At 32.4% G+C, this 22,720-nt stretch overlaps 1 protein-coding gene across 4 annotated transcripts in view; it reads left to right on the top strand.

The window, feature by feature from the left end:
* The window catches only part of LOC134699929 (cyclin-dependent kinase-like 5), a 51,418-nt gene that overhangs the window by 23,086 nt on the left and 5,612 nt on the right, over positions 1-22,720 (top strand). For 3 of the 4 annotated variants that reach the window (XM_063561327.1, XM_063561329.1, XM_063561328.1), the window contains 10 exons: positions 110-206; positions 849-915; positions 8,990-9,106; positions 9,545-9,635; positions 10,935-11,010; positions 11,655-11,749; positions 12,870-12,999; positions 16,298-16,380; positions 17,090-17,169; positions 18,740-18,830. In XM_063561327.1, coding sequence (XP_063417397.1) covers positions 110-206; positions 849-915; positions 8,990-9,106; positions 9,545-9,635; positions 10,935-11,010; positions 11,655-11,749; positions 12,870-12,999; positions 16,298-16,380; positions 17,090-17,169; positions 18,740-18,830 — 927 coding nt within the window. Of the gene's footprint in view, positions 1-109; positions 207-848; positions 916-8,989; positions 9,107-9,544; positions 9,636-10,934; positions 11,011-11,654; positions 11,750-12,869; positions 13,000-16,297; positions 16,381-17,089; positions 17,170-18,739; positions 18,831-19,452; positions 19,544-22,720 lie in introns of all 4 variants that reach the window. The other variant, XM_063561330.1, reaches the window with a different exon arrangement.

The following is a 22,720-nucleotide window of genomic DNA, read 5'->3' as shown; positions in this document are numbered from 1 at the left end:
TGGGCTGTAACGAAACATCAAACATGATGAACCTTGACCTTTGGTTGCCTTGGTGATTGTGTGTGTGGCGGACATTGGTGGATTGTTGATTGGGATTGTGTACTTACAGCAAGACCAGAAAGATACAAGTGAACAGGGAACATGCATTGCAGACGACGACGATGGTCACCTGATATATCAAGCGGGAGACTTGCTACAAGCTAGATGTACTTCCATTTTCGTAATGTTTAGCCTAGAATTATATTTCATGTTTTTGTGCCTGCTCTTTGGACCATTAATGTAACCATCTGTTTTATTACAGAATTATCTCCCTTTGATTTTGACAGAATTATGTCCCCTGATTTTACTGCTTTCTTTATTTGTAGCACAGTTTTCAACCAAAGCTGTGCTTGTGTTTGTTTTTAATTCTTTTTTTTTCACAATACTAGCATTTATTTATTAATCAGAAAGAAATTTGGGGAGATATATGTATGTGGAAGGACTTTGCACATTATGTTTATTAATTATCTCTCAAATTTGGAGGTAGATGAGTTACCTGCCCTTATGTATTGTAATTTACATTGTACAACGATACATTCAGGAGGGTGAAAATTTCATGAAAATGCTGAACGAAGGGGTTAAATGAGAATGACTTTTTCAGGGATGGGATAGGGCAACGGAAAGGGGAAAGGTACTACTGCTACAACTCAACAACTTACACACATACATAAAACATCTTGGGTCGTCATGACCACATTATAAACAGGAATCAGGAGAGACTGCAGTTGTTATTCCCAGTTTTGGGTTGGGGGGAGATGGCATATATTGCCATTTAGATCAGATTTTATCTGCTGTGTTGACTTTTTCAGATGAAGTGGCATCCACCTTAGGAGAAGGAACTTTTGGAAAAGTTGTCGAAGTCAAAGATGTGCACAGGTAAGTCTGGATTTTACAAGTAACTGTCGAAGTCAAAATGTGCACAGGTAAGTCTGGATTTTACAAGTAACTGTCGAAGTCAAAATGTGCACAGGTAAGTCTGGATTTTCAAAGTAACTTCAGTATCATAAAATCTGTGAAAAGTTGTTGAAGTCAAAGATGTGCACAGGTAGGTCAGGATTTTCAAAGTAACTACAGTATCATAAAATCTGTGAAAAGAGTTTCAAAATAGTCTGTTTTCCTGCAGTGTTTATGATATGTTAAATGATATAAACATTGAGCCTGTTCAAAAGATGAAATCATAGAATGATTAGTTTTCAAAGAAGGGAGATTTGTGATCATGGTGATAGATTATAAAAAAAAATGGCCATGGGTCTTTTTTGGCCCACTGTGACTTAAAATTTGTAAGTCCAAATTTACTCATTTCTGTGAAGGTTAGATGTTGAAGTGTTTGTAGAGAGTCCTCCCGATATACTTTAAAATCTTCAGGGCCTGTACACTACAGATGATTTTTACAGGCCCAAAGGAATTTTACCAGCCTGGGCTCCTGGGCCTGTGGTTCAGTGTGAAGACTGGTTATACACATACTATAAATATAACACCCCCCTTTCTGTATTAAAGTCATATTTATTGTCTGGAATCATTTCAAATTTCACATTGGACATTTCTTTGTCAACACAAATATAATAGACAGATATGTTTATAGGCAGGCCCAGTCTTTTTATAAATTGCCTGTTTACAAAACTTTGATTTTTCAATAAAAACGAAGGATTTTCTTACCCCCGGGAGTAGATTAATTAAGCTGTATTTGGCACAACTTTTTGGAATTTGGGTCATAACAAGGATCCTGAAATTTTTTCACCTAAATTCGGTCATTTTCAAATAACTTAAAAGTTTGTGCTCCTATTCAAAAAAGATTGTCAAATTATCATAATTTACTGCATGAGTATGCTCATACTCGGTAGCATCAATGAAATTGTTTCACTGTTGTATAGCATTTACTTCATGATTTATCCTTCCATTTTCCTAAAATCGATGGAGAGCAATAAAGGGAAGGTAACAGTTTAAAATTGAAATGTTTTTAATGACTCAAAACTATAATTTTCTAAGTCATTGCTAAAGTTTCTGTCGATTCTGAACTCGAAATTCAAACCGGATGTAATGCGACAATACTAAAACGAACAATTGCGGACTCATTTGCGGGATTAGTTTTGTTTATCAAATTCACAGGAAATCATCAGCTTTTTAATATATTGCCTAGGCTTAAATAGTGTAATACTAGCAGTATTAATGAAAATAGTTGCACTTGCTTTATTTAGCATGAAATCATTTTACATTTACGATTTATTGTCTAATCTAAGGAAGAGAATTTCAAGCATGCATATTACAAAGTAAAAAGAATGTGTGTTAGCAGTGAAAAAAATCCTTTTTTTTAACGTAAATTAAACAAGTTTTAATTTATTTTAAATCAGAATTGACATTGTCTTAGCTGAAAAATAATTAAATAATGAAGACAGTTGTTGTCGAATTTTAATTTATTTACAATTTACTTCTGAGCTTGCGATCAAAAGTAAGGTGTGAATTAAACACACAGGTAAAAAGATTAGCGATCATTAGCCAATATTCCCCTGAGGTATATAAACAAAGTTATTAAGAGGGCCCTGAGGATTATAACACTATACTGGAGTGGCAGTTTTATTGCAGGAAAGGGATAACAAAACAAAAAAATAGTTCAAAATGGAGATTAAGAAAACCAACGAGATGACCATTATTATTTGTGTAAAAAAAAATCCCAACAATTCATTTAGGACTTTTGAGTTTCCAAATCAGTCATGACTGGCAATTATATGACCGTTTCGGGACCCTTGGTCCTCAATGCTCTTCAACTTTGTATTTGTTTGGCTTTTTGACTGTTTTGATATGAGCATCACTGATGAGTCTTATGAAGACAAAAACACTCTTATGAAGACAAAAACACTCGTCTGGCGTATTAAATTATAATCCTGGTACCTTTGATAACTATTTATACTAGTATACCATGTCAAACTGTTCATTCTTTGTGATCAGTTAAGAAAGATTTGTAAGTGATGAGAAATATTCTAACCAACATAGTTCTGTGATATTAAACACCTGTTTTTACTGTTTGTACAAGATGAATGAAATCTTAAGTCTGACGGAAAGTGAAGATAAGACTTCTGTAAATATTTATTGGATAATCCCCAACTTTTCTAAATATTTATTGGATAATCCCTGGCTAGGTCAGTAGGTATCTGCATTGTAATCTGTTGGATGTAAGCTGTTATCTTTGGCTTTCTCTGTTTATGTTGAATGATGGACTAGAGATCTTTCTAAAACCCATGTTCCCTAAAAGGGGGGACGGGATGTTAATCTTGTGGAGATAAACTTAAGACTTGTAAATATTTATTGGATAATCCCTTGCTAGGTGTCTGCATTGTAATCTGTTGGCTGTAGGCTGTTATCTTTTATTTTCTTGTGTTTATGTTAAATGATAGAATAGAGATCTTTCTAAAACCCATGTCCCCTAAAAGGGGGGACGGGATGTTAATCTTGTGGAGATCTTTTATTTAGGGGCCAGCTGAAGGACGCCTCCTGAAGCGGGAATTTCTCGCTACATTGAAGACCTGTTGGTGACCTTCTGCTGTTGTTTTTTATTTGGTCGGGTTGTTGACTCTTTGACACATTCCCCATTTCCATTCTCAATTTTATTTTAAAAAAACTTGTAAATATTTATTGGATAATCCCCGGCTAGGTGTCTGCAATGTAATCTGTTGAATGTAGGCTGTTATCTTTGGCTTTCTCTGTTTATTTTGTTTGATAGACTAGAGATCTTTCTAAAACCCATGTTCCTTAAAAGGGGGGACGGGATGTTAATCTTGTGAAGATAGGACTTTTGTAAATATTTATTGGATAACCCCCGGCTAGGTGTCTGCATTGCAATCTGTTTGATGGAAGCTGTTATCTTTTATTTTCTTGTGTTTATGTTGAATAATAGAATAGAGATCTTTCTAAAACCCATAATGGGGGTAACCTTGTTGTAGAATTGATATTTAACATTGAAAGGACAGGAAGTTACTGAGATTGGTTCACAATTTTTTTTGGAAATTTGGAAAATTGTAATTTGTTTGTTTGGTTTAATTCTGCTTTGTAACCTTTTGAAATTTTCACTCAACTTAACATTTGAATACTTGGTTTAAAAAAAAGCAAAGATTGGTATCACATAAACTATGAGCATTGAATAAGCAAAAAATACTGGTATCTTTTGGTGTTGGCTAGCTAGACAATTTAAGCTTATTTTTAACTCTTTTATTTTTTCCTGCGATATAGGATTACCTGATAAACTTGAAATTATATTTGAACCAAGTTTTCATCTGCAAAATTATGTAGGTTGCCCCCTTGGTTATCCTATAAAATGATAAAGCAATATATTGTTCTCTGATTTAACCTGTATTATCTGTTTAATGCCAGTTATTGAAATCCAATACCATCGAGCAAAATTCAATCCCTCTAATTATTCTTAAGTGGATAAGAGTTATTTCATGGATATTTCATTCATAAAATGTATTATAATAATCAGTATTTTGTTTTCTTTAATTTACCAAAATTCCACTACAGAGATGGCAAATTGATTCTAAACCTGTATATAATAGAAGCTGAAAATAGAACAAAAACATAATTTGATGTTAGGTTTAATTATTCTTGTATATATTTCTACTTGAGTATAAAAATAGATTGTCTGGATTTATCATCACAAGTTCTGGGTGTGTTTTAGGCACAATGTTCCATAGAAAACAGAGCCAATATTTTGCACAGATCATTAGAAACACTAACAGCAACTGTCCAACAAATTAGTCTTATGTTTGTCATCAGTGGCATCATTACACATATATATGTGTGTGTAATTGTGTACATTAGATGTAGTCATCAATCATGTACATGTATTCTTGTACATTAGATGCAGTCTCACTAAGTAGTAAATTAATTGCACTGATGGCTTTTTAAACACAGCCCTTTAGTTTTTGATTAGAACTAACATTATCCAATGCGTCCATCAAATATGAGTCAAGTAATTTGCTGGTTTCGTGATTTGGATTTATTTGAATTAATAAGAAAATGCCTGACATAGGCTTACATAATGACATATATGCATGTACAAATGTACCTACAGATGTACTAAGTTCATATTTTTTTCTTCAAAAAAGGGTTTCAAAGTAAGGATTGTATTTTATACCGTATTTTATAATGGTGCTAGGATTGATTTGACAAGATTTTAATTGACATACATACATGTACATGTCCCTGTTCTAGTGGTTGTAGGATTTATAATAAAACTAGTGTTTGCCGAATGTCCAGTGGCAAATATTTCATGCATATATCAGGACAACTAATGAAAATATACAATTTGTCCCGTTTATTTAGGATATAAATAAAAATTGAAACTCAAACTTTAAACTTTAAACATATGGGGAACCAAGTATCAAATTCTTTTTGCCATTGATTGTATTTTTTATTAAAAACTCAATATTTGAAATCTATTTTCTTCTTCTGATATTTAAAAGTAAAGATATCACAACTTGCTACCGGCAGTACTTCCTGACTTTATTGTTTAGAGATGAGACGATCTGTACATCTGACATATATTGAGGTAATTATTATCCACCAGACTTTGGCAGATGTCTTCCTGTAGGATGATAATTACAGACCTGTACATATCATTACAACATCAGAACTATTTTATGCATACCATCAATTATTCATTGATTGTTTATAGAAAAAATAAGGAGTAAATATTTGATATTAGTTTTCATGCATGAAATTGATTTGTTATATAATGCTCATTAGGCCAAATATTTTATTTTTCTGTTCTTATATGTGTTACATTGTCTCAAAATTAAGGTTCTTGCTCCATCTCCCCCTTCCAAACTTAATCTGGCTTTTATGGCAGATATTTGTTCCCCTGTGGAAGGGAGGGGGCATTGAGTTTTGACTCCTGTACGCCTACTTCCATCCGTATGTCCCAAAAATTGGTTTCCGTTCTCTAAGTTTAGTTTGTCTCAACCAATTGATATGACACATGACACTGAAACACAATGCTTGTTACCACAAAAAACAGATCAAGTTATAATTTTGGTGGCGTCACTTTTAACAATCTAGAGTTATGCCAATTTACTAATGAAAAAATTGCTACAATTTTATTTATCCTTACTCTAACTTTAGTTTGTCTCATTTAAATGTTGTGAAACTTATACACAACACTCATTACCACAAAACATTGAAATGTGCATTTAATGTTTTCAAAAGTAACATCAAAACCTGATTTTAGATTTTAGTAGAATATTATGTAAGCCTTAGTAATGCTGATAGAATGTAGAAGTTTGTGGTTTCTAAAGGATGTTCAATCACTGCTTCAATTAACAATGATTCACTGTTATAAGGTTGGGAAGTTTGTCTCACCACAGTTCTTAGAGAGGATAACCACTTACATATCTCTAAGGGAAAGTTAAATCTCTGGCTGCATAAGCTAAGAGCGTAAACATTCAATTCATAGAATATTTAAAGAAGAAAACCTAACACTAGAATTCTTAATGTTTATAAACATGAGCGGCAGTCTGTTATAAACACAATTATATAAATAGGTTTACTATCTGGCATCAATAATTGGTGCATTTTGGCTTCAAACTAGAGATCTTGAAAATTGTGCATTTTCATTGAATTTAATTTTCCTATGCATTTTAATTACATCTCACAGTTTTACCAGTTTTCATTAAGTAGCAATTATAAATGCACACACATTAATTTCTTAAATTTACAGTACTTAATTTTATTCCCAGTTCATTCAGTTTATTTTTAAAGTTTTTTTGAGAGTAGAATACTTGAAGAATTTTTTCTGAAGTGGGATAGGTACTTGATGCCAGTTATAGATTTCAGTTATATAAATAAAAAAAAATGTCATGGTAATATCCCAACTTATTTTGCCTACGTGCATACCAACCTGACTAGGAATAGACTTAAGGTCATGAAAAAATCAGTAGTGGTAACCATGGTAACTGTTATCTAAACAGAATGTGTATATTTCCTGCTGCATTCTTCACAAGTTTTATCACTGATACATGGGATATCAATCAGAAATTAGGAAAAAGACATCAGTTAGTACTGTAGGGGCTCAGTAAAGGGGGTTATCAGGCAGTGTTAATGGGATGGGGGGACTCAACAGGGGGTGGGGGATTATCAGGCAGTGTTAACGGGGACAGGGAGGCTCATCAAGGGGTGACTGGGTTTTAAACAGTAAAATTAAAAAATACTGAACTTCAAGGAAAATTTCGTGAACTCAATTTTTCTGCTCTCCCTTGACACCATTTGCGAGTGTGATCTTGAGGAAACAATGATAGTCCGTCAGAAGGGGGGCAATAAATGGCTGACCTGTGTTAAAAGAGAGCCATATCTCTTGCAATTAAAGACACCCTTGTAGATTTTGAAAAAGAGTAGGCTAATGCCGCAACAAGGCAGCACTGGCACCAGCAAAGTGGAAAGGGATTAATATAAGTTGCAAAACTTGTTTCCCAATCCACTATAAATAAATATGTTTTAACTAAGGAAAATTCAAAATAGAAAGATTCTAATCAAATGGCAAAATCAAAAGCTCAAACACATCAGAGGAATGGACAACAACTGTCATATTCCTGACTTAGTTATCATGCAGTGTTAATGGCGAGCTCAGCAAGGGGGCTACTGGATTATCAAGCAGTTAATGGGGGCTTTGAAGCAGGGTGTTAGATTTAAGATTTTCAATTAGTTTTGAATTTGTGCCATAAGTATTTTTCGTTAAGCATACATATTTAGTTAAACAGTTTTGTATTGACCTACAATGGTTGATAACAGTGATTACTTGTTCTATTAGACAAGAAAATTCCTAATTTTATTCAGTTAATAGAAAATGGGATGGACTGAATGATTGTTATTTGAATAATAATGTCCAGTGGAAAATATTTCATACATGTATAGAACTAGAACCAAGTTGAAGTCTGTAGATCTTTGAACCTAGGTGGATAGTTGTCTAATTGCAATCATACCACATCTCCCTATTGTTATCTTATCTTGTTCATTGTCCAGTGTCTGTGAATTAATTAGCAATGTTGCTAGTCATCAGATGGTCTTTTCTTAATTTTCTGACCATTGACTGTGTCTACAGCCTATTATGGCAGTTTAAATCTTTTTATTTTTATAATAAAATCAACATCAAAACCAAATCACTAGTGATGAATTTTTATAAAATGAGCAAAATGTTTAGCATCTAAATGTTCACAAAATGATTATCATGTGGTGAGGTTAGTTAACCACCTGCTTCAGTAAAATCAAAATTGTTGTAAAAGATCTGTTATCAAGATTCAGCTTTGTATGTTTTGATAAAAAGTCAATTAAATATCAAAATTTTGTTGCAGTTCAAACTTAATAATTCATATTTTATCTATTGATAACTCCTGCTACAGCACATAACAAAGAAGTATGAACTGAGGGGTATGATTGGGGTTTATATAAAATAATATTATTTGCAATGAAAAAAATACAGGTATGAAGACCCTTCATTGATAACCTCATGAATTTGGAGGCTGAAAGGGGGCATAAAGGAAAAAATGAAAAAAATATTGGTATGAACAAAACATGTCGGAATCTGACAGTCGGATATTTGTTTATGTGACTGAAACCAAACAACGCATAAAAACTTATTAAAAGACAATCTTAGTTTTAACAGTTCCTAAGAGATTGAAACGTTATGAAGTTTGTACTGTTATCACTAGTCAGTCAACACTGAGGTGAGTTTGAACCCCATTCCAATCTTAATTAACTAAGATTCATGTTAAAGGTTAGTTGTTTTGTCCAGGCACTACAGCTTCCTCCACCAATAAGAACTGGCCGCCAGGAAATAGCCCAAAAGCGGTGTGCTTAAAACGCTAAAAATAAAATAATCAAGTTGGTACATCACAGGTTGTTAATTTGAGCCCATCAATTCACAAAGTAATATATTGTGTAAATAATGATTTTTCTCCTTTTATTGTAGAAATCAGGAACATATTGCCTTGAAGATCGTCAAAAACATAGAAAAATACAGAGAGGCCGCCAAACTAGAAATCAATGTCTTAGAAAAAATACGGGAAAAAGATCCCGAAGGAAGATAGTAAGTGCAAATTTATTGACCAAATTCATAATTTTTCTTCTACTGTCATCTCGTCATATTTTTTAATCCACAGGTCACATTTATTGCGGTTTCAAAACTTTTTTTCTACAATCAACAAGACCTATTTTTGAATCCACAGGCCACATTTATTGGTGTGTGAGACTGTAAAGTAAATATTGGCAGTCTTGCCCATATTTTGGCTAAATATTTGTGCAAGTTAAAAAGTTTCCATAGATATTCTTAGACTTGTTGTATCTCTTTCTCAGATACAAGTTGTTCAGAAAATTAATCAAATTTCATATTTAATGATTTACCATCATGGCTTTTTACTATTACAAAATTTCTGTATTTTGAAAAATTTCTTAATTATCCTTGTTTTAAATCAAAAATACATTATATACATGATATATATATACTCACTGTATTTTTCTTTTTCAGCCTATGTGTTCAGATGATGGAATGGTTTGACTACCATGGTCATATGTGTATAGCTTTTGATATGTTAGGTCTCAGTGTATTTGATTTTCTGGTACGTTTACCTAGATATAAGAAGATGTGGTATGAGTGCCAATGAGACAACTCTCCATCCATTTCATAATTTGTAAAAGAAAAAATATAATAGGTCAAAGTACAGTCTTCAACACAAAGCCTTGGCCCAGACTGAAATGTTAAATAACTACAGAAAAGTAAACCTTAAAGTCATAAGAAACCTCAAATTAAAAAAAAATATGCATATGTTTTTATAACTAAATGGATAGTTTTCATTATACAACTTATGTACATATACTTTTTTCTGAGGAAAATTCTTTAATTTGTCCACATTTAGAAGAAGTCTACTTATTTTTAATTGCTTGCTTCCAGGAAGCAATTCGCCGACATATTTTCTGTATGCATAGTGACCCGAGCATAACCCTCCTTGTAAAAATCCGGTGACCACAATACGCATGGATCTGTCATTGAAATAAACAAATTTATATCTGATTATACATGTTAAACACGTGCTCAATACCCATGCTTTTTGTGATTTGTTTACTATAAGGTGACAATCGGTAAAACTCCGCTTCAAAACATGACATTTAATGAGCAGCCATATTTGTTAATTCATAACAAACAGAGAGAGAGAGAAAAATTGACGATTATATGATATATTTGCGAAAAGGATAAAATCGTTCACAGAGGACTAAGTTTATGATGTATATATGCATTGGTTCAAGAATTGGACAAACATTATTTTTTACCACTCACTCGTTTCATATGACTTTAACCTTGAACAAATAACCTTGCTTTCAAATAGAAAATTGTAAACAGGTTAAAAAAATACTTTTCTTAAGGGGGAGAACAGAAATATTTTTACAAAATAAATAATTTTGTTGTTCAAAGTATAAGAAACAGAAGTGAAAATTTATAGTCATATGCAGTGCCTAAGAACCCCTTGTGTGGTAGATGCTTTAAATTCTATCTTCATTGACTGAGATTGCTGAAGGTCATAACTCTTGTCAAGGAAGTCAGGCTTTAGGGGCCAGCTGAAGGACACCTCCGGGTGCGGGAATTTCTTGCTACATTGAAGACCTTTTGGTGACCTTCTGCTGTTGTCTTTTTATTTGGTCGGATTGTTGTCTCTTTGACACATTCCCCATTTCCATTCTCAATTTTATTTACCACCATTTAAAATTGGCCACCACCATATAGCTAAAAGTTTTCAAAGTGGCAATAAACAGCAACAATAAATAAATAAATAAATGAAAATGACTTAAATGCGAGTAATTTCCTGCCAATATGTCATAATGTGAAGACCTATGACGTTAATATTTTGTCTTTTATTTTGCAGAAAGATAATCATTATATACCTTATCCATTAGATCAAGTACGACACATAGCATATCAACTGTGTTACGCAGTAAATTGTAAGTTATTTTTCCTGTAATGTATTAATTGGTTTCTTTTCTTCATTAAATTTTGTGATGCTGTGAATTCATTTAATTTCATGGACATTTTATTTTTTTGGTTCAACCAAAATCTGCATACCAGTCTATAAAAAAATAATGTAAACCTAATTTTTACTATGGGATAATTTCTGATAAAACTTGTTTAAAGATGGTTGTCCAAGTTTCCATTCAGAAGGAGACATTTACATTTAAACAATCCAAAAAGTAATTTTCTCAGGGTTCGAAATGAGCTGAAAAATTCCATGCATTTATAGAAAACAATTCAGATATTCTCCCATTTATATTCTAAAATTTGAACAGTTCCTCAAGTGGAAGGTAGACATGTAAAATTCAATAGTCCTGAGCACAAATAAAATGCATGAATAAAGGAATGGATGAATAGATTTGAGATATTAATCCCCATGCACTGTACATTATTTTCCAGAATACCATTGAAAATCATGCTAGATAAACATATACATATTGCATTAAATTAGTAGACAAGGCTGTATCTATGATAATAGAAATATCTATTAAAAGAAAAGCTCTGAGACTTAAAATGTTAAAACATACCTTACATTTTGATATGTCTATCAACTTTGTTTATTATTGTGTATTTTCAGTTTTACATGAAAACCACCTCACACATACAGATCTGAAACCAGAAAATATATTATTTGTAAACTCTGATTTTACCGGTGTATTTAATCCTAAAAAGGTAAGTCATGTTAACTGAGGCAGATGGATTAAAAGCAAAGGGGCCTGTGCCTGCCCTTCCCCTACTTTTTGGGAAATAATAGGATATCTTTATTTTGCACAAACATCAGAAAAACAACAACAAACAATGCAAAAACTCAACAAATTAATAAAAAAAATAGAAATAAACAACAAAACAATAGGAAAAAAACTTTCAGCCATATAATATTGTTGATAGATAATATCATATGGCGTTATTAATATCGCATCGTTATCAACCTGAGACACCCAAGTTATTGGATAATGGTTGATACCATGTGGGATATTGTAAAAGCCATATACACTTCATTTAAGAAAGAATTCAAAAATTTCTAAAAGATATATGTCCTCGTCTCAAGTCGATTTTTGACTTCATATGATGTAATGCATAAAGTAGGATTGACATTGACTGACTGTCTTGCACAATTTATTTGTATTTACTACGAAGAACTGTACATTCAGAAACTATTGCCTGCATTTATTATTGTAATTTTTAAGAAAGAGCAAAATTGCAAGATTAATTTTTGCGATCTCATTATAATCTGCATACAATTACATTTACTGGATATAGGAATACAAGTTTTTATTATTGCAATATTCGTCAGTCGCATTATTTGCATTTATCAAAACCACACAATAGACAACTTTCGAGTTGGATGCATTTCCGTCAAAATCTCTGGTTTAAGTGAACATCATTCTTGCGTTTAGGTGAGACATCACTTCCGTTTCAATGTTGAGCGAGTGGTTGGAAAACTATAGATCTATATTGTACGAATCATGCGGCAAATTGATTTCTCATAATTGACAATCAACACTGCTGTCATTATGGAATTGTGGTTAAGTACCTACAGAGCAACCATTATTTCTATTGTATCCTGCACAATGACGATCATTTAGACGCTTGATGAACGTAAATAGTGCAGGGATACAGGCAACCCCCTTTATCTGGTAAATAACGTCACAAAGGCGCGCATAATTGAAGAGTTTTTTCCGGTGACTGATGAACTCGAAAGTGGTCTATTTATAGAGTATAATAATGCATATTATTTACATAGGAATATGGTAAGAAGATTATGTCTAGTGGCACATTTTTTATTTTTCAGAAACGAGATGAGAGAACAGTAAAATGTACAGACATTCGGTTGATAGATTTTGGTTCAGCGACATTCGATCACGAACACCATAGTACTATAGTATCAACAAGGCATTACAGAGCTCCTGAAGTTATATTAGGTAAGGACGGGAAACACAAGTAGGCCAGTCTGCACCAATATCTGTTTTAACTTCTAGGCTGAAGACCAATATTATCACATTTTCCTGAAGTGTTATCAGTAATTTATTTGATTAAAAGTCATAATTGATAAACTTACAATGATACAGATTTACATGCCCTCGCTGTATTGGGGGGGATTCCCTTGTCTCTCTGTACATCCCCAAGGTAGTTTCCATTCTCAAACTTAAGTTTGACCCCACCAAACTTTATAAAATTTATACAGAATGCTTATGACAAAACACTTATAAAGATTGAATTTTGGATGCATCTCTTTAACAATTCTGGAGTTATGCCCCTTTACAAATGAAAAATATGCTGAATTCAACATTTCTGTTCTCTAACTTTAGTGTGCCTCAACCAATATTATGAAACTTATACACAAAACTTATTATCACAAAATACAGATCAAGTATAAGTTTTGGTAGTGTCATTTTCACCGTTCTATAGAAATGGCCCTTTACAAATGAAAAAAAATGCTGAATTCTTCATTTCTGTCCTCAACTTTAGTGTGCCTCAACCAAATATTATGAAACTTGTAAAATGCTTATTATCACAAAATACAGATCAAGTATAAATTTTGGTGGTCACTTTCAACGTTCTAAAGTCATGTCTGTTTACAAATGGAAAAAATGTAGAGAATGTTTACTGATTTGTATCAGAGGTGTGTGCATCTCTGTACTACTAAAATCAGGATGTATTTTTGAATAATGACAAATTTATATATTATGGAATGCAGAGCAAAGAAAATCTTTGTAGTTACAAAAATAAACAGGTAAAGGAGTAAGTTTGGTAAGGGCCATATTTGGCCCCAATTATAAAGTTCATTGTTTCAAGATAATAAATGCATAAAGTTGCCTTACAGACATGTTAGAAAGTTAAACAGAACTTTTTTTGGTCAAAGTTTAATTCTAACACGTTGATTTTTACATCCCAAAAAAGTCAAGATAAGGGATTTTGGTGAAATGTGACAAAATCAGCTAGATTTCAACCAAATGAAGGACCAGGAAACACAGAGCGCAGGCGTCGACAAGCTTAAGATTCAAATAAGACATGTGAAATGTCTTCACCAGCATTATTATATAAGATCTTTGTTGTCGACATATGCGCTCTATGTTTCCTGTCCAATGATTTATGGAAATTTACCCATTTTCATTGATTTTTTCATGAAAAAACAATATGAGTACAACTTGTGACGTCATAATGAAACGCAGAAACGTAAATTTTTTAAGAAAATGTTTGATATCCTAGCTAGTCAATGTATTGGCTATAATTAAGCGTGATATTGGTCCATAAATCCAAATTTTAAATTTACGCCAAAAAATGGGGCCATTTTAGGACCTTATCGAACATAGTCCTTTTTGGTAGATGTATATATTATATTTTTATGTTTCCAGAACTTGGCTGGGCTCAACCTTGTGATGTATGGAGTATAGGGTGTATTATTAGGGCCCCGCCGAAAAGGCGGGTCGCCCTATAGTGATCAGTCTGTCCGTCCGTCCGTCCGTAACACTTTCGTGTCCGCTCCATATCTAGAGAACCATAATGATTTCATACTTTATACTTTACATGTATATTAACCACCACCAGAGGGTGTGTCATGATGTATGTACAACTTCCTAGGTCAAAGGTCAAGGTCAAAAACTTTGGTTTCAGTTGACAACCCTGTGTTCTTTGGTGAAGATCGTGTCCGCTCCATATCTAGATAACCGTTATGATTTTATACTTAATACTTAACATGATTATTAACCAACACCCAAGGGTGTGTCATGATGTATGTACAACTTCCTAGGTCAAAGGTCAAGGTCAAAACCTTTGGTTTCAATTGACAACCCCGTGTCCTGTGGTGAAGATCGTGTCCGCTCCATATCTAGATAACCGTTATATTTTCAAAGTTTATACTTGTCATCCATTTTAACCACCACCAGAGGGCGTGTCATGATGTATGTACAACTTCCTAGGTCAAAGGTCAACGTCAAAAAAACTTTGGTTTCAGTTGACAACCCTGTGTTCTGTTGTGAAGATTGTGTCCGCTCTATATCTTGAGAACCATTATGATTTCAAATATTATACTTGACATCCATTTTAACCAACACCAGAGGGTGTGTCATGATGTATGTACCACTTCCTAGGTCAAAGGTCTGTCTGTCTGTTGGTCTGTCCATCGCTAACAAATTTGATCCACACTATATTTTGAGAGGACAGCTGTTATTATTTCATACTTTATACCTGACAAACATTTTCAACTTAACATATATATTAAATGTGTCATAATGTATGCATCCTAGGTCAAAGGTCAGTCCGTTGGTCTGTCCATCCGTTCGTTGTTCTTAACAAATTGTGTCCGCTTTACCTCTCGAGAACCGTTAATATTTCATACTTTATACTTGGTGGGTCATAATATATTGAAGGCATAATTCTAAAAATATGTGACAAATATCAATTGGGCAGCATCTTTAAACATTGTTCAAACATCAATCCATATATCCAGAAGTCACCTTAGAGTATTCAACAATGAGTTCACATCATGCAGTCATATCACTATTATACTATGAAAGTAAGTTGAGAATATTTATCAGTTTTAACTTAAAATCTTAGATTAAAATCACATGTGAGACTATGTAATAACTTCCAAATAATGCTTCATATCAGATTATCCATACAACTTATTTACCCCACATTATTGACAGCGGGGCCCAAAGAGATGGCTCCCATCTCAATGAAATCTAGTATTTTTATGTTTTCAGAACTTGGCTGGACTCAACCTTGTGATGTATGGAGTATAGGGTGTATTATATTTTTATGTTTTCAGAACTTGGCTGGGCTCAACCTTGTGATATAGGGAGTATAGGGTGTATTATATTTTTATGTTTTCAGAACTTGGCTGGGCTCAACCTTGTGATATAGGGAGTATAGGGTGTATTATATTTTTATGTTTTCAGAACTTGGCTGGGCTCAACCTTGTGATGTATGGAGTATAGGGTGTATTATATTTTTATGTTTTCAGGAAGGCTGGGCTCAACCTTGTGATGTATGGAGTATAGGGTGCATTATATTTTTATGTTTTCAGGAAGGCTGGACTCAACCTTGTGATATAGGGAGTATAGGGTGTATTATATTTTTATGTTTTCAGAACTTGGCTGGGCTCAACCTTGTGATGTGTGGAGTATAGGGTGCATTATATTTTTATGTTTTCAGGAAGGCTGGACTCAACCTTGTGATATAGGGAGTATAGGGTGTATTATATTTTTATGTTTTCAGAACTTGGCTGGGCTCAACCTTGTGATGTATGGAGTATAGGGTGTATTATATTTGAATTGTATACTGGTTTTACATTATTTCAAGTAAGTTGCTTTAAATTTCATTTTAAAAGTTATTTCATTAAGTTCAGAGTACAAGAATTTATTATTTATTGGAACTCTTATTTTTTTTTTCAAATTTAAGACTTATAGGCATTTTGATAGAAAGTTCAGATTATTTTGAATAAATAGAGATGTCAATTATCATGAAGAATAAGTAATTGAATATGCCTTTAGTTAAACCGAGTAATACTTAAGTACCCACTCATGATTTTTTTTTTCATATATAGAATAATTTTTTGAAATTTTTAACAGATATGAGATGTGGTATGAGTGCCAATGAAACAACTCTCCAACCAAGTAACAATTTGTAAAAGTGTAAACCATTACAGGTCAAAGTAAGACATTCTTCAACATGGAGCCTTGGCTCACACCAACAAGCTATATAGGGCACTAAAAATTACAAGTGTAAAACTATTTAAACATGAAAACCATGTATGAAAAACTAGAAACACTACTGAACCACATCAACACACAACAACTTCTGAATGTCAGATTCCTGACTTAAGACAGGTGCAAACAAATGCAGCGGGTTTAAACCTTTTGATAGGTACCAACCTTCACCCTTATCTGAAACAATAGTATAACATCACAACATAGAAAGACACTATAAAATATAAATTAACTCAATCAAAAGACATATTAACACAGGTGAACATACACTGAACGAATACATTTACCTGTTTATTTACAGACACATGATAATAAAGAACATTTAGCAATGATGGAGAGAATATTAGGAACGTTACCGTACAGAATGATAAAGAAGACAAAGTAAGTACTCGTGTATTCTTTCATTTTAATTTCTTCTATGTTTTGGCGAACAATAAAACTTTTTTTTCCTTAATTTCATCTCTGCCGCAACAGAAAATATTTAACATCATAGGATTTTTTAACAAAATCTTTCATGTCTATTGTAAAAATTAAGGAAACTTTGTTTAAGTTATGAAATTCTGGTTTGTACGGTTTTGTGTGCGTTTATAAAAGTAAAAAAAGATAGTACTGTTATCAGCATTCAAAAGTTTGAATTGATAAGATAAGAAACTGTGAACTTCAAGTTTTAAAGGAAGAAAACAATTGGTTAATTACTACAATTAAATTATATCAAGCTTGACACTATTGAGAAACTGCTACTTAAATGGTTATTATTCCATCAATTTGCAATTCTTAGATATTGGCAATCATTTAGTGATTGATTGCAACTTCAATACTTCAATGATATTTTCTGCTTGTTTCTAAAAATAAAATAAAAAGATACTGCTTATTCTTATAATTGGAAATTGTTTAAACAAATTATAAAAAATCTAAGCTTGATGTCAAAATAGATGTACAGACAAAACAAAGATTGGCTCTTGTGTAGATGTACATTACTGCAATGATTTTTGTATTTTTCTTCCCTGTAAACCTTGAATATGTAAACTTATGAACGAACAATCACTTTTCCCTTCTTTGTTCTTCAAACCCGTCTTACCAAATTGTTCTCTGTCTCTCTCTCCGTGGGGTTTTCCTATTTATAGTTTGGCTATTAATAGCTCATCAACCTTTTTCATGGGGAAAAAAAATCTTTTTAAAAAATTATATTTTACAAAACAAAAAGTTGTCATACAAAGAATATTGGTGGGAAAAACACTGTGGACAGATTTATTTCAGTAGGTAACAAGTTTTGTGGCTTAAGGGGAAAATGTATTTTTCATGTATTTTTTTTCAAAGTTTGAGGTTTTGGCATAGTCTGCATACAAGAGGGGGGATAGGACCTTTATTGGGACTCCGGGATCGAGTGTTTTTAAGCTCGGGATTTCGGGATTGACCCTTTTGGGATCGGGGAATACTTTTTTTCTGATTTCGGGACGTCGGGATTTACTTTATTTAAATTCGGGACCTCAGGATTTCGTGTTTTTTAGCCTGGGATTTTGGGATCAGGACCCCTCCTATCCCCCCTCATACAAGCTTTATATAGAAATCTTGTACAGCATTGAACTTTTGAATAAATGGTTCAACTTAAACCTTTGGAATCCATTTAAATTGGTATCCCAAGAATGATCAAGAATCAATGAGTAACTATCTTTACGGCCATAAAACAACATTGTTTTAAATAAACAAAATTTATTTAAGAGCAGTACATGTTTCAAATAAATACCCAGTAAGATTCTGACCATTATTTATTCTATAACACAAAAATGACCAGTTAGATTTTACTTTGTTTGCAATGTTGATAAATTATTAAGTAAAGATTGACCTAAAAAGTGAACACCAATTGTTGTTGTAATTTGATAAATTGTTAAGTAAAGATCGACCTAAAAAGTGTACACCAATTATGACCCCGTTTTCTGTTTAAATTATGAAGAGTACCAGACTTGTTCTGGCATGGGCGACTTGATTGGGACCCGACAACCAATGCAGGCCGTTATGTCAGAGAAAATTGTAGGCCTCTTTATGTAAGTATGTCTAGCCTTGTCTGCCCTGACCTTGCCTGCCTGCAGCTTGTGGCCTCAGTGGCAGCCCATTAATCATTTTGCTTTTGAAGTATGAGCATGCCCAGTTGATATTTTATTTTTGTGATATGTGTTTCTCTGTGTCAGGTGTTGTATTGTCAAAAAAAAAAATATATTTTTTTTTCAATTTTTTTTTTAACCATTTAAAACAAATTTAACCAAATTGACTAATGAAATTTCAAAAACTTATATAGGTGTTGAATTGTCAAAAATCATTTACCATTTTGTACAAATTTAAAAAAAAAGGACCAATTAAATTTCAAAAACTAAATGTTAGTGATACAGGTATTAATAAAGAAATTGAAAATGAAAAATAGTAGCAATCCTTAAAGGGAAAAAAAGTTTACCAAATAAATTGCATTTAAATGTTTAAAATCTGTGTAACGTTCCAGATTTAGCATTTGTATTATAAGTGAAAGGTCAGTTTTTGGGGAAATTTGAATCTTGGTGGAAAGGTCAAAAGGTCCAGCAGACTTTGGCAGACATACTTTACAGAGAGAAACTGATATCATTTTTAGCATGGAGAAGAAAGCATGTTTGTCTATTAAAGCTTTTGTTTGTCTAGGAAAACCAAGTACTTCTATCATGGCCGCCTTGACTGGGACTCAAAGAATAAGAATGGCCGTTATGTCAGAGAAAATTGTAGACCGCTGAAGGTAGGAGTTGTATGAAGTATTATCCAGTCATGTTTGTTTAGAAATGCACAAACTACTAAAGTTCCTGCATTATATGTTTAAATTTATGGGGGGAAAAAAGCCAATTAGAGATTTTAATTTGAATGTAGGCTATAAATGAAAAAAAGATTCTTCTGGCTATAGATTAAAGAAAGATTCTACAACTGTATGAAGAGTAAATGATATGTGTCTAACCCTTTGACAGTTATAATTTTTTTTAAATTAAACTGTTGAGAATACAAAACTATCACATTGCATGATATTTGGTTAAAGAATCTGTTTCTCTAATGTTGGCAAATTTAATTCTTTTATTTCAATGATCTGCAAAAAAATATTTTCTTTTTGTGTCGTCACAGTAGAAAAGTGAGGATTTTTTTTTTTTAAATCGGGTGAAAAAAATAATGGATGCTTGATTGATAGTCAGTCAATAATCTGCTTGTTCAGAAAATATACTATTCTATAAAGTAACACAAATGTCAGGAGGTTTTGAATGTAGGAACTTAAGTTAGTTTGTGCATTTGTAAAGGTATTATTCAAAAATGATCAGTGACCAGTTGAACAAAAAAAATTAAACATTTTCTAGATATTTAGTCATTCAGAGACAGGATATAACCTCAGAAATGAAAAGTTTTGTTACTTCTAAAGGATGTTTTAAATATCAAGACATAATATTAAATAGGCAATGGCACCAATTTTATATTGGCCAGCGAGACTTGGAAGTCCAAGAATAATATTGCAAAAACTTTTAATAATGTAAGCATTTTTGTCTGTACTTAAAAAAAAAAAATTGTTTTGTTAGGCACTGATAATGTTTGAATCAATGTTGATACATGACTGGTGTTGTAGAAAACAAAAACCACAATAGTAATGTCAGAAAGGAAGATTACAATCAACCACAACAATATATTTTACTCATGTGAATTTCATTTAACACTGATGTGTATGTACCAAATAAAAAAAAGAAATGATGAATACTACCTATAAATGGAACGAGAACAACTGTCATTCAAAAAACAGAAGATAAAGAAACTTGGAAAAAACACTAAATATTTGTTTGAATTCACATCATACATGTATATCACAATTTAAAAAAAAGAAGAAAGGTATAGATTAGATAGAATAAGAATTCCTTTTCCAGTATTTAGTAGCATTTATTAAACCTTCTTATTTTTATTCCATAATTGTCCATTACTTCTGACAATGAAATGGGTTTTCTTAGTGGAATAGAGAAAGAAAGTGATGAAGCCATAATCAAATGTGTTGATGTTACCTTGGAAAGTAGCAACTAACATATATCTATGGTCTTCACTTTGAGGAAGTTTTTTCCTACTTCTCATCTCAGAGAATGGATCAGATACACTCCCTCTTGTTTCTTTACCAAGGCTAATCTATAATCAGAAATTAATATTACTGGTTAACCTTGACTCAGTCAGGCCATGTTAGAGTTCCATACAAATCAAACTACTCAGGTACCATATCCTTAGGGTCATAAAAATTTCCCGTACATTTATCAGAATTCAATCAATCAAAATAATGGGTAATACGTTTTGAGCAATAGTTCTTAACACCAAGTACTAAGTTACGTTTTATGGCTGAAAGCCAAAGCCTTACTATCATGAAACTTTGGAGCACAATTTATGTACTCAGACTCAGAAATCAACCAATCAAATTATCAGATTGTTAAGCATAAATTATGTACTTCGAGTACTGAGTAATGTTGTATGGTTGAGTTTCCTCTTAACACCAAGTACTAAGTTACGTTTTATGGCTGAAAGCCAAAGCCTTACTATCATAAAACTTTTGAGCACATTTTATGTACTCAGACTCAGAAATCAACCAATCAAATTATCAGATTGTTAAGCATAAATTATGTACTTCGAGTACTGAGTAATGTTGTATGGTTGAGTTTCCTCTTGCCACTCAGTTTTCCTCCACCAATGAAAAAAACTGGCTGCAATGAAAAGCTCAAAAGAAAGTGGTGCTTAAAACTCTAAAAAAGACATCAAATATATGGTGCAGAGTCCAGATCTTTGTTATACTTTGCATGATCTGTTTTGATATTTATGAGTAGCCTGTTTTAGTGTATTTTATGCAGATTTGTGTGACTATCCCAGCATGCTTTGTTGTTGTCAATAACATGTCCACCATGATAGATGATATATTATTTACCATACCATGTTACATTTAATATTGAAAGTATGCCACATTTTTATGGAGGCTTTGCCTTCTGATTGTAATGTTATTTTCAATAATTTATATCCACTTCATATTTGTGGCAGTTTCCATTGATACTTTTTTATTTAGATAATTTGTGCTCAACATGTCAAAAAGAAAGGTCAGAATTTTTTTTTATCGTCAGACAATTGAATTTGGAACAAGTCAATATGATCAGTTGTCCAGAGTGGTCTTTGGGCATTGGTCTTATATTAGCATCATTGTTACAAGTGTAGATTTACCTTAGTAGATAAGATCAGAATTTGTTTAAATGATTTGGTACATTTATTTTCCCTACTCTATTATTTTTTTTAAATCACATATATTATAATATTAAACTCATCATAGATACCAGGATTAAAATTATCTACACCAGACACCCTGTTTCGTTTATGTGAAATTTGTGGCATACAAAGATTCTAACTATGTATAAATACCATGTGATTTGCCTGATTTGCATGTGATGAAAATGAGTGATTTATTAAAGTGAAATGTAAATTGAATCGCTGTAGGCTCACTTATTGTTTTGGGTATTGATGTTTGGGGTGCAATAAAATTTTCTACTTTTCTACTTTTGAGATTGCTTTTGAACAAAGCAATATCTATTTATATGATTAAAAATTAAAATTGAGAAACGTTAAAGAAGATTTTCTAAATTTGGCATCTTTTCCAGATTTTAAGAAGTTTTGTTTGTATAGGTCTTTTAATACAAGCAAAGAAGATAACGACAATGAGATAAATTCTTTAAAATTTTCTTTTTTACATTTTAGTTGAATATCTAAATTTTATAAATTAGTATCCAAAAAATTGTCAGTGAGCCCCCAGTAGGCAGTTTATGTTTCACAGAGTTGATTCTGGTGTGTTTGTTTATTAGTGTGTGAGATGTGGACTGTTGAATCCACTGACTGAATGTCATATACTAGTGTCATCATTTTATACTTTTTT

This window comes from Mytilus trossulus, unplaced genomic scaffold, assembly GCF_036588685.1.
Source record: "Mytilus trossulus isolate FHL-02 unplaced genomic scaffold, PNRI_Mtr1.1.1.hap1 h1tg000103l__unscaffolded, whole genome shotgun sequence".
Classification (NCBI taxonomy): domain Eukaryota; kingdom Metazoa; phylum Mollusca; class Bivalvia; order Mytilida; family Mytilidae; genus Mytilus; species Mytilus trossulus.
This window is presented reverse-complemented; position numbering and strand designations above follow the sequence as displayed.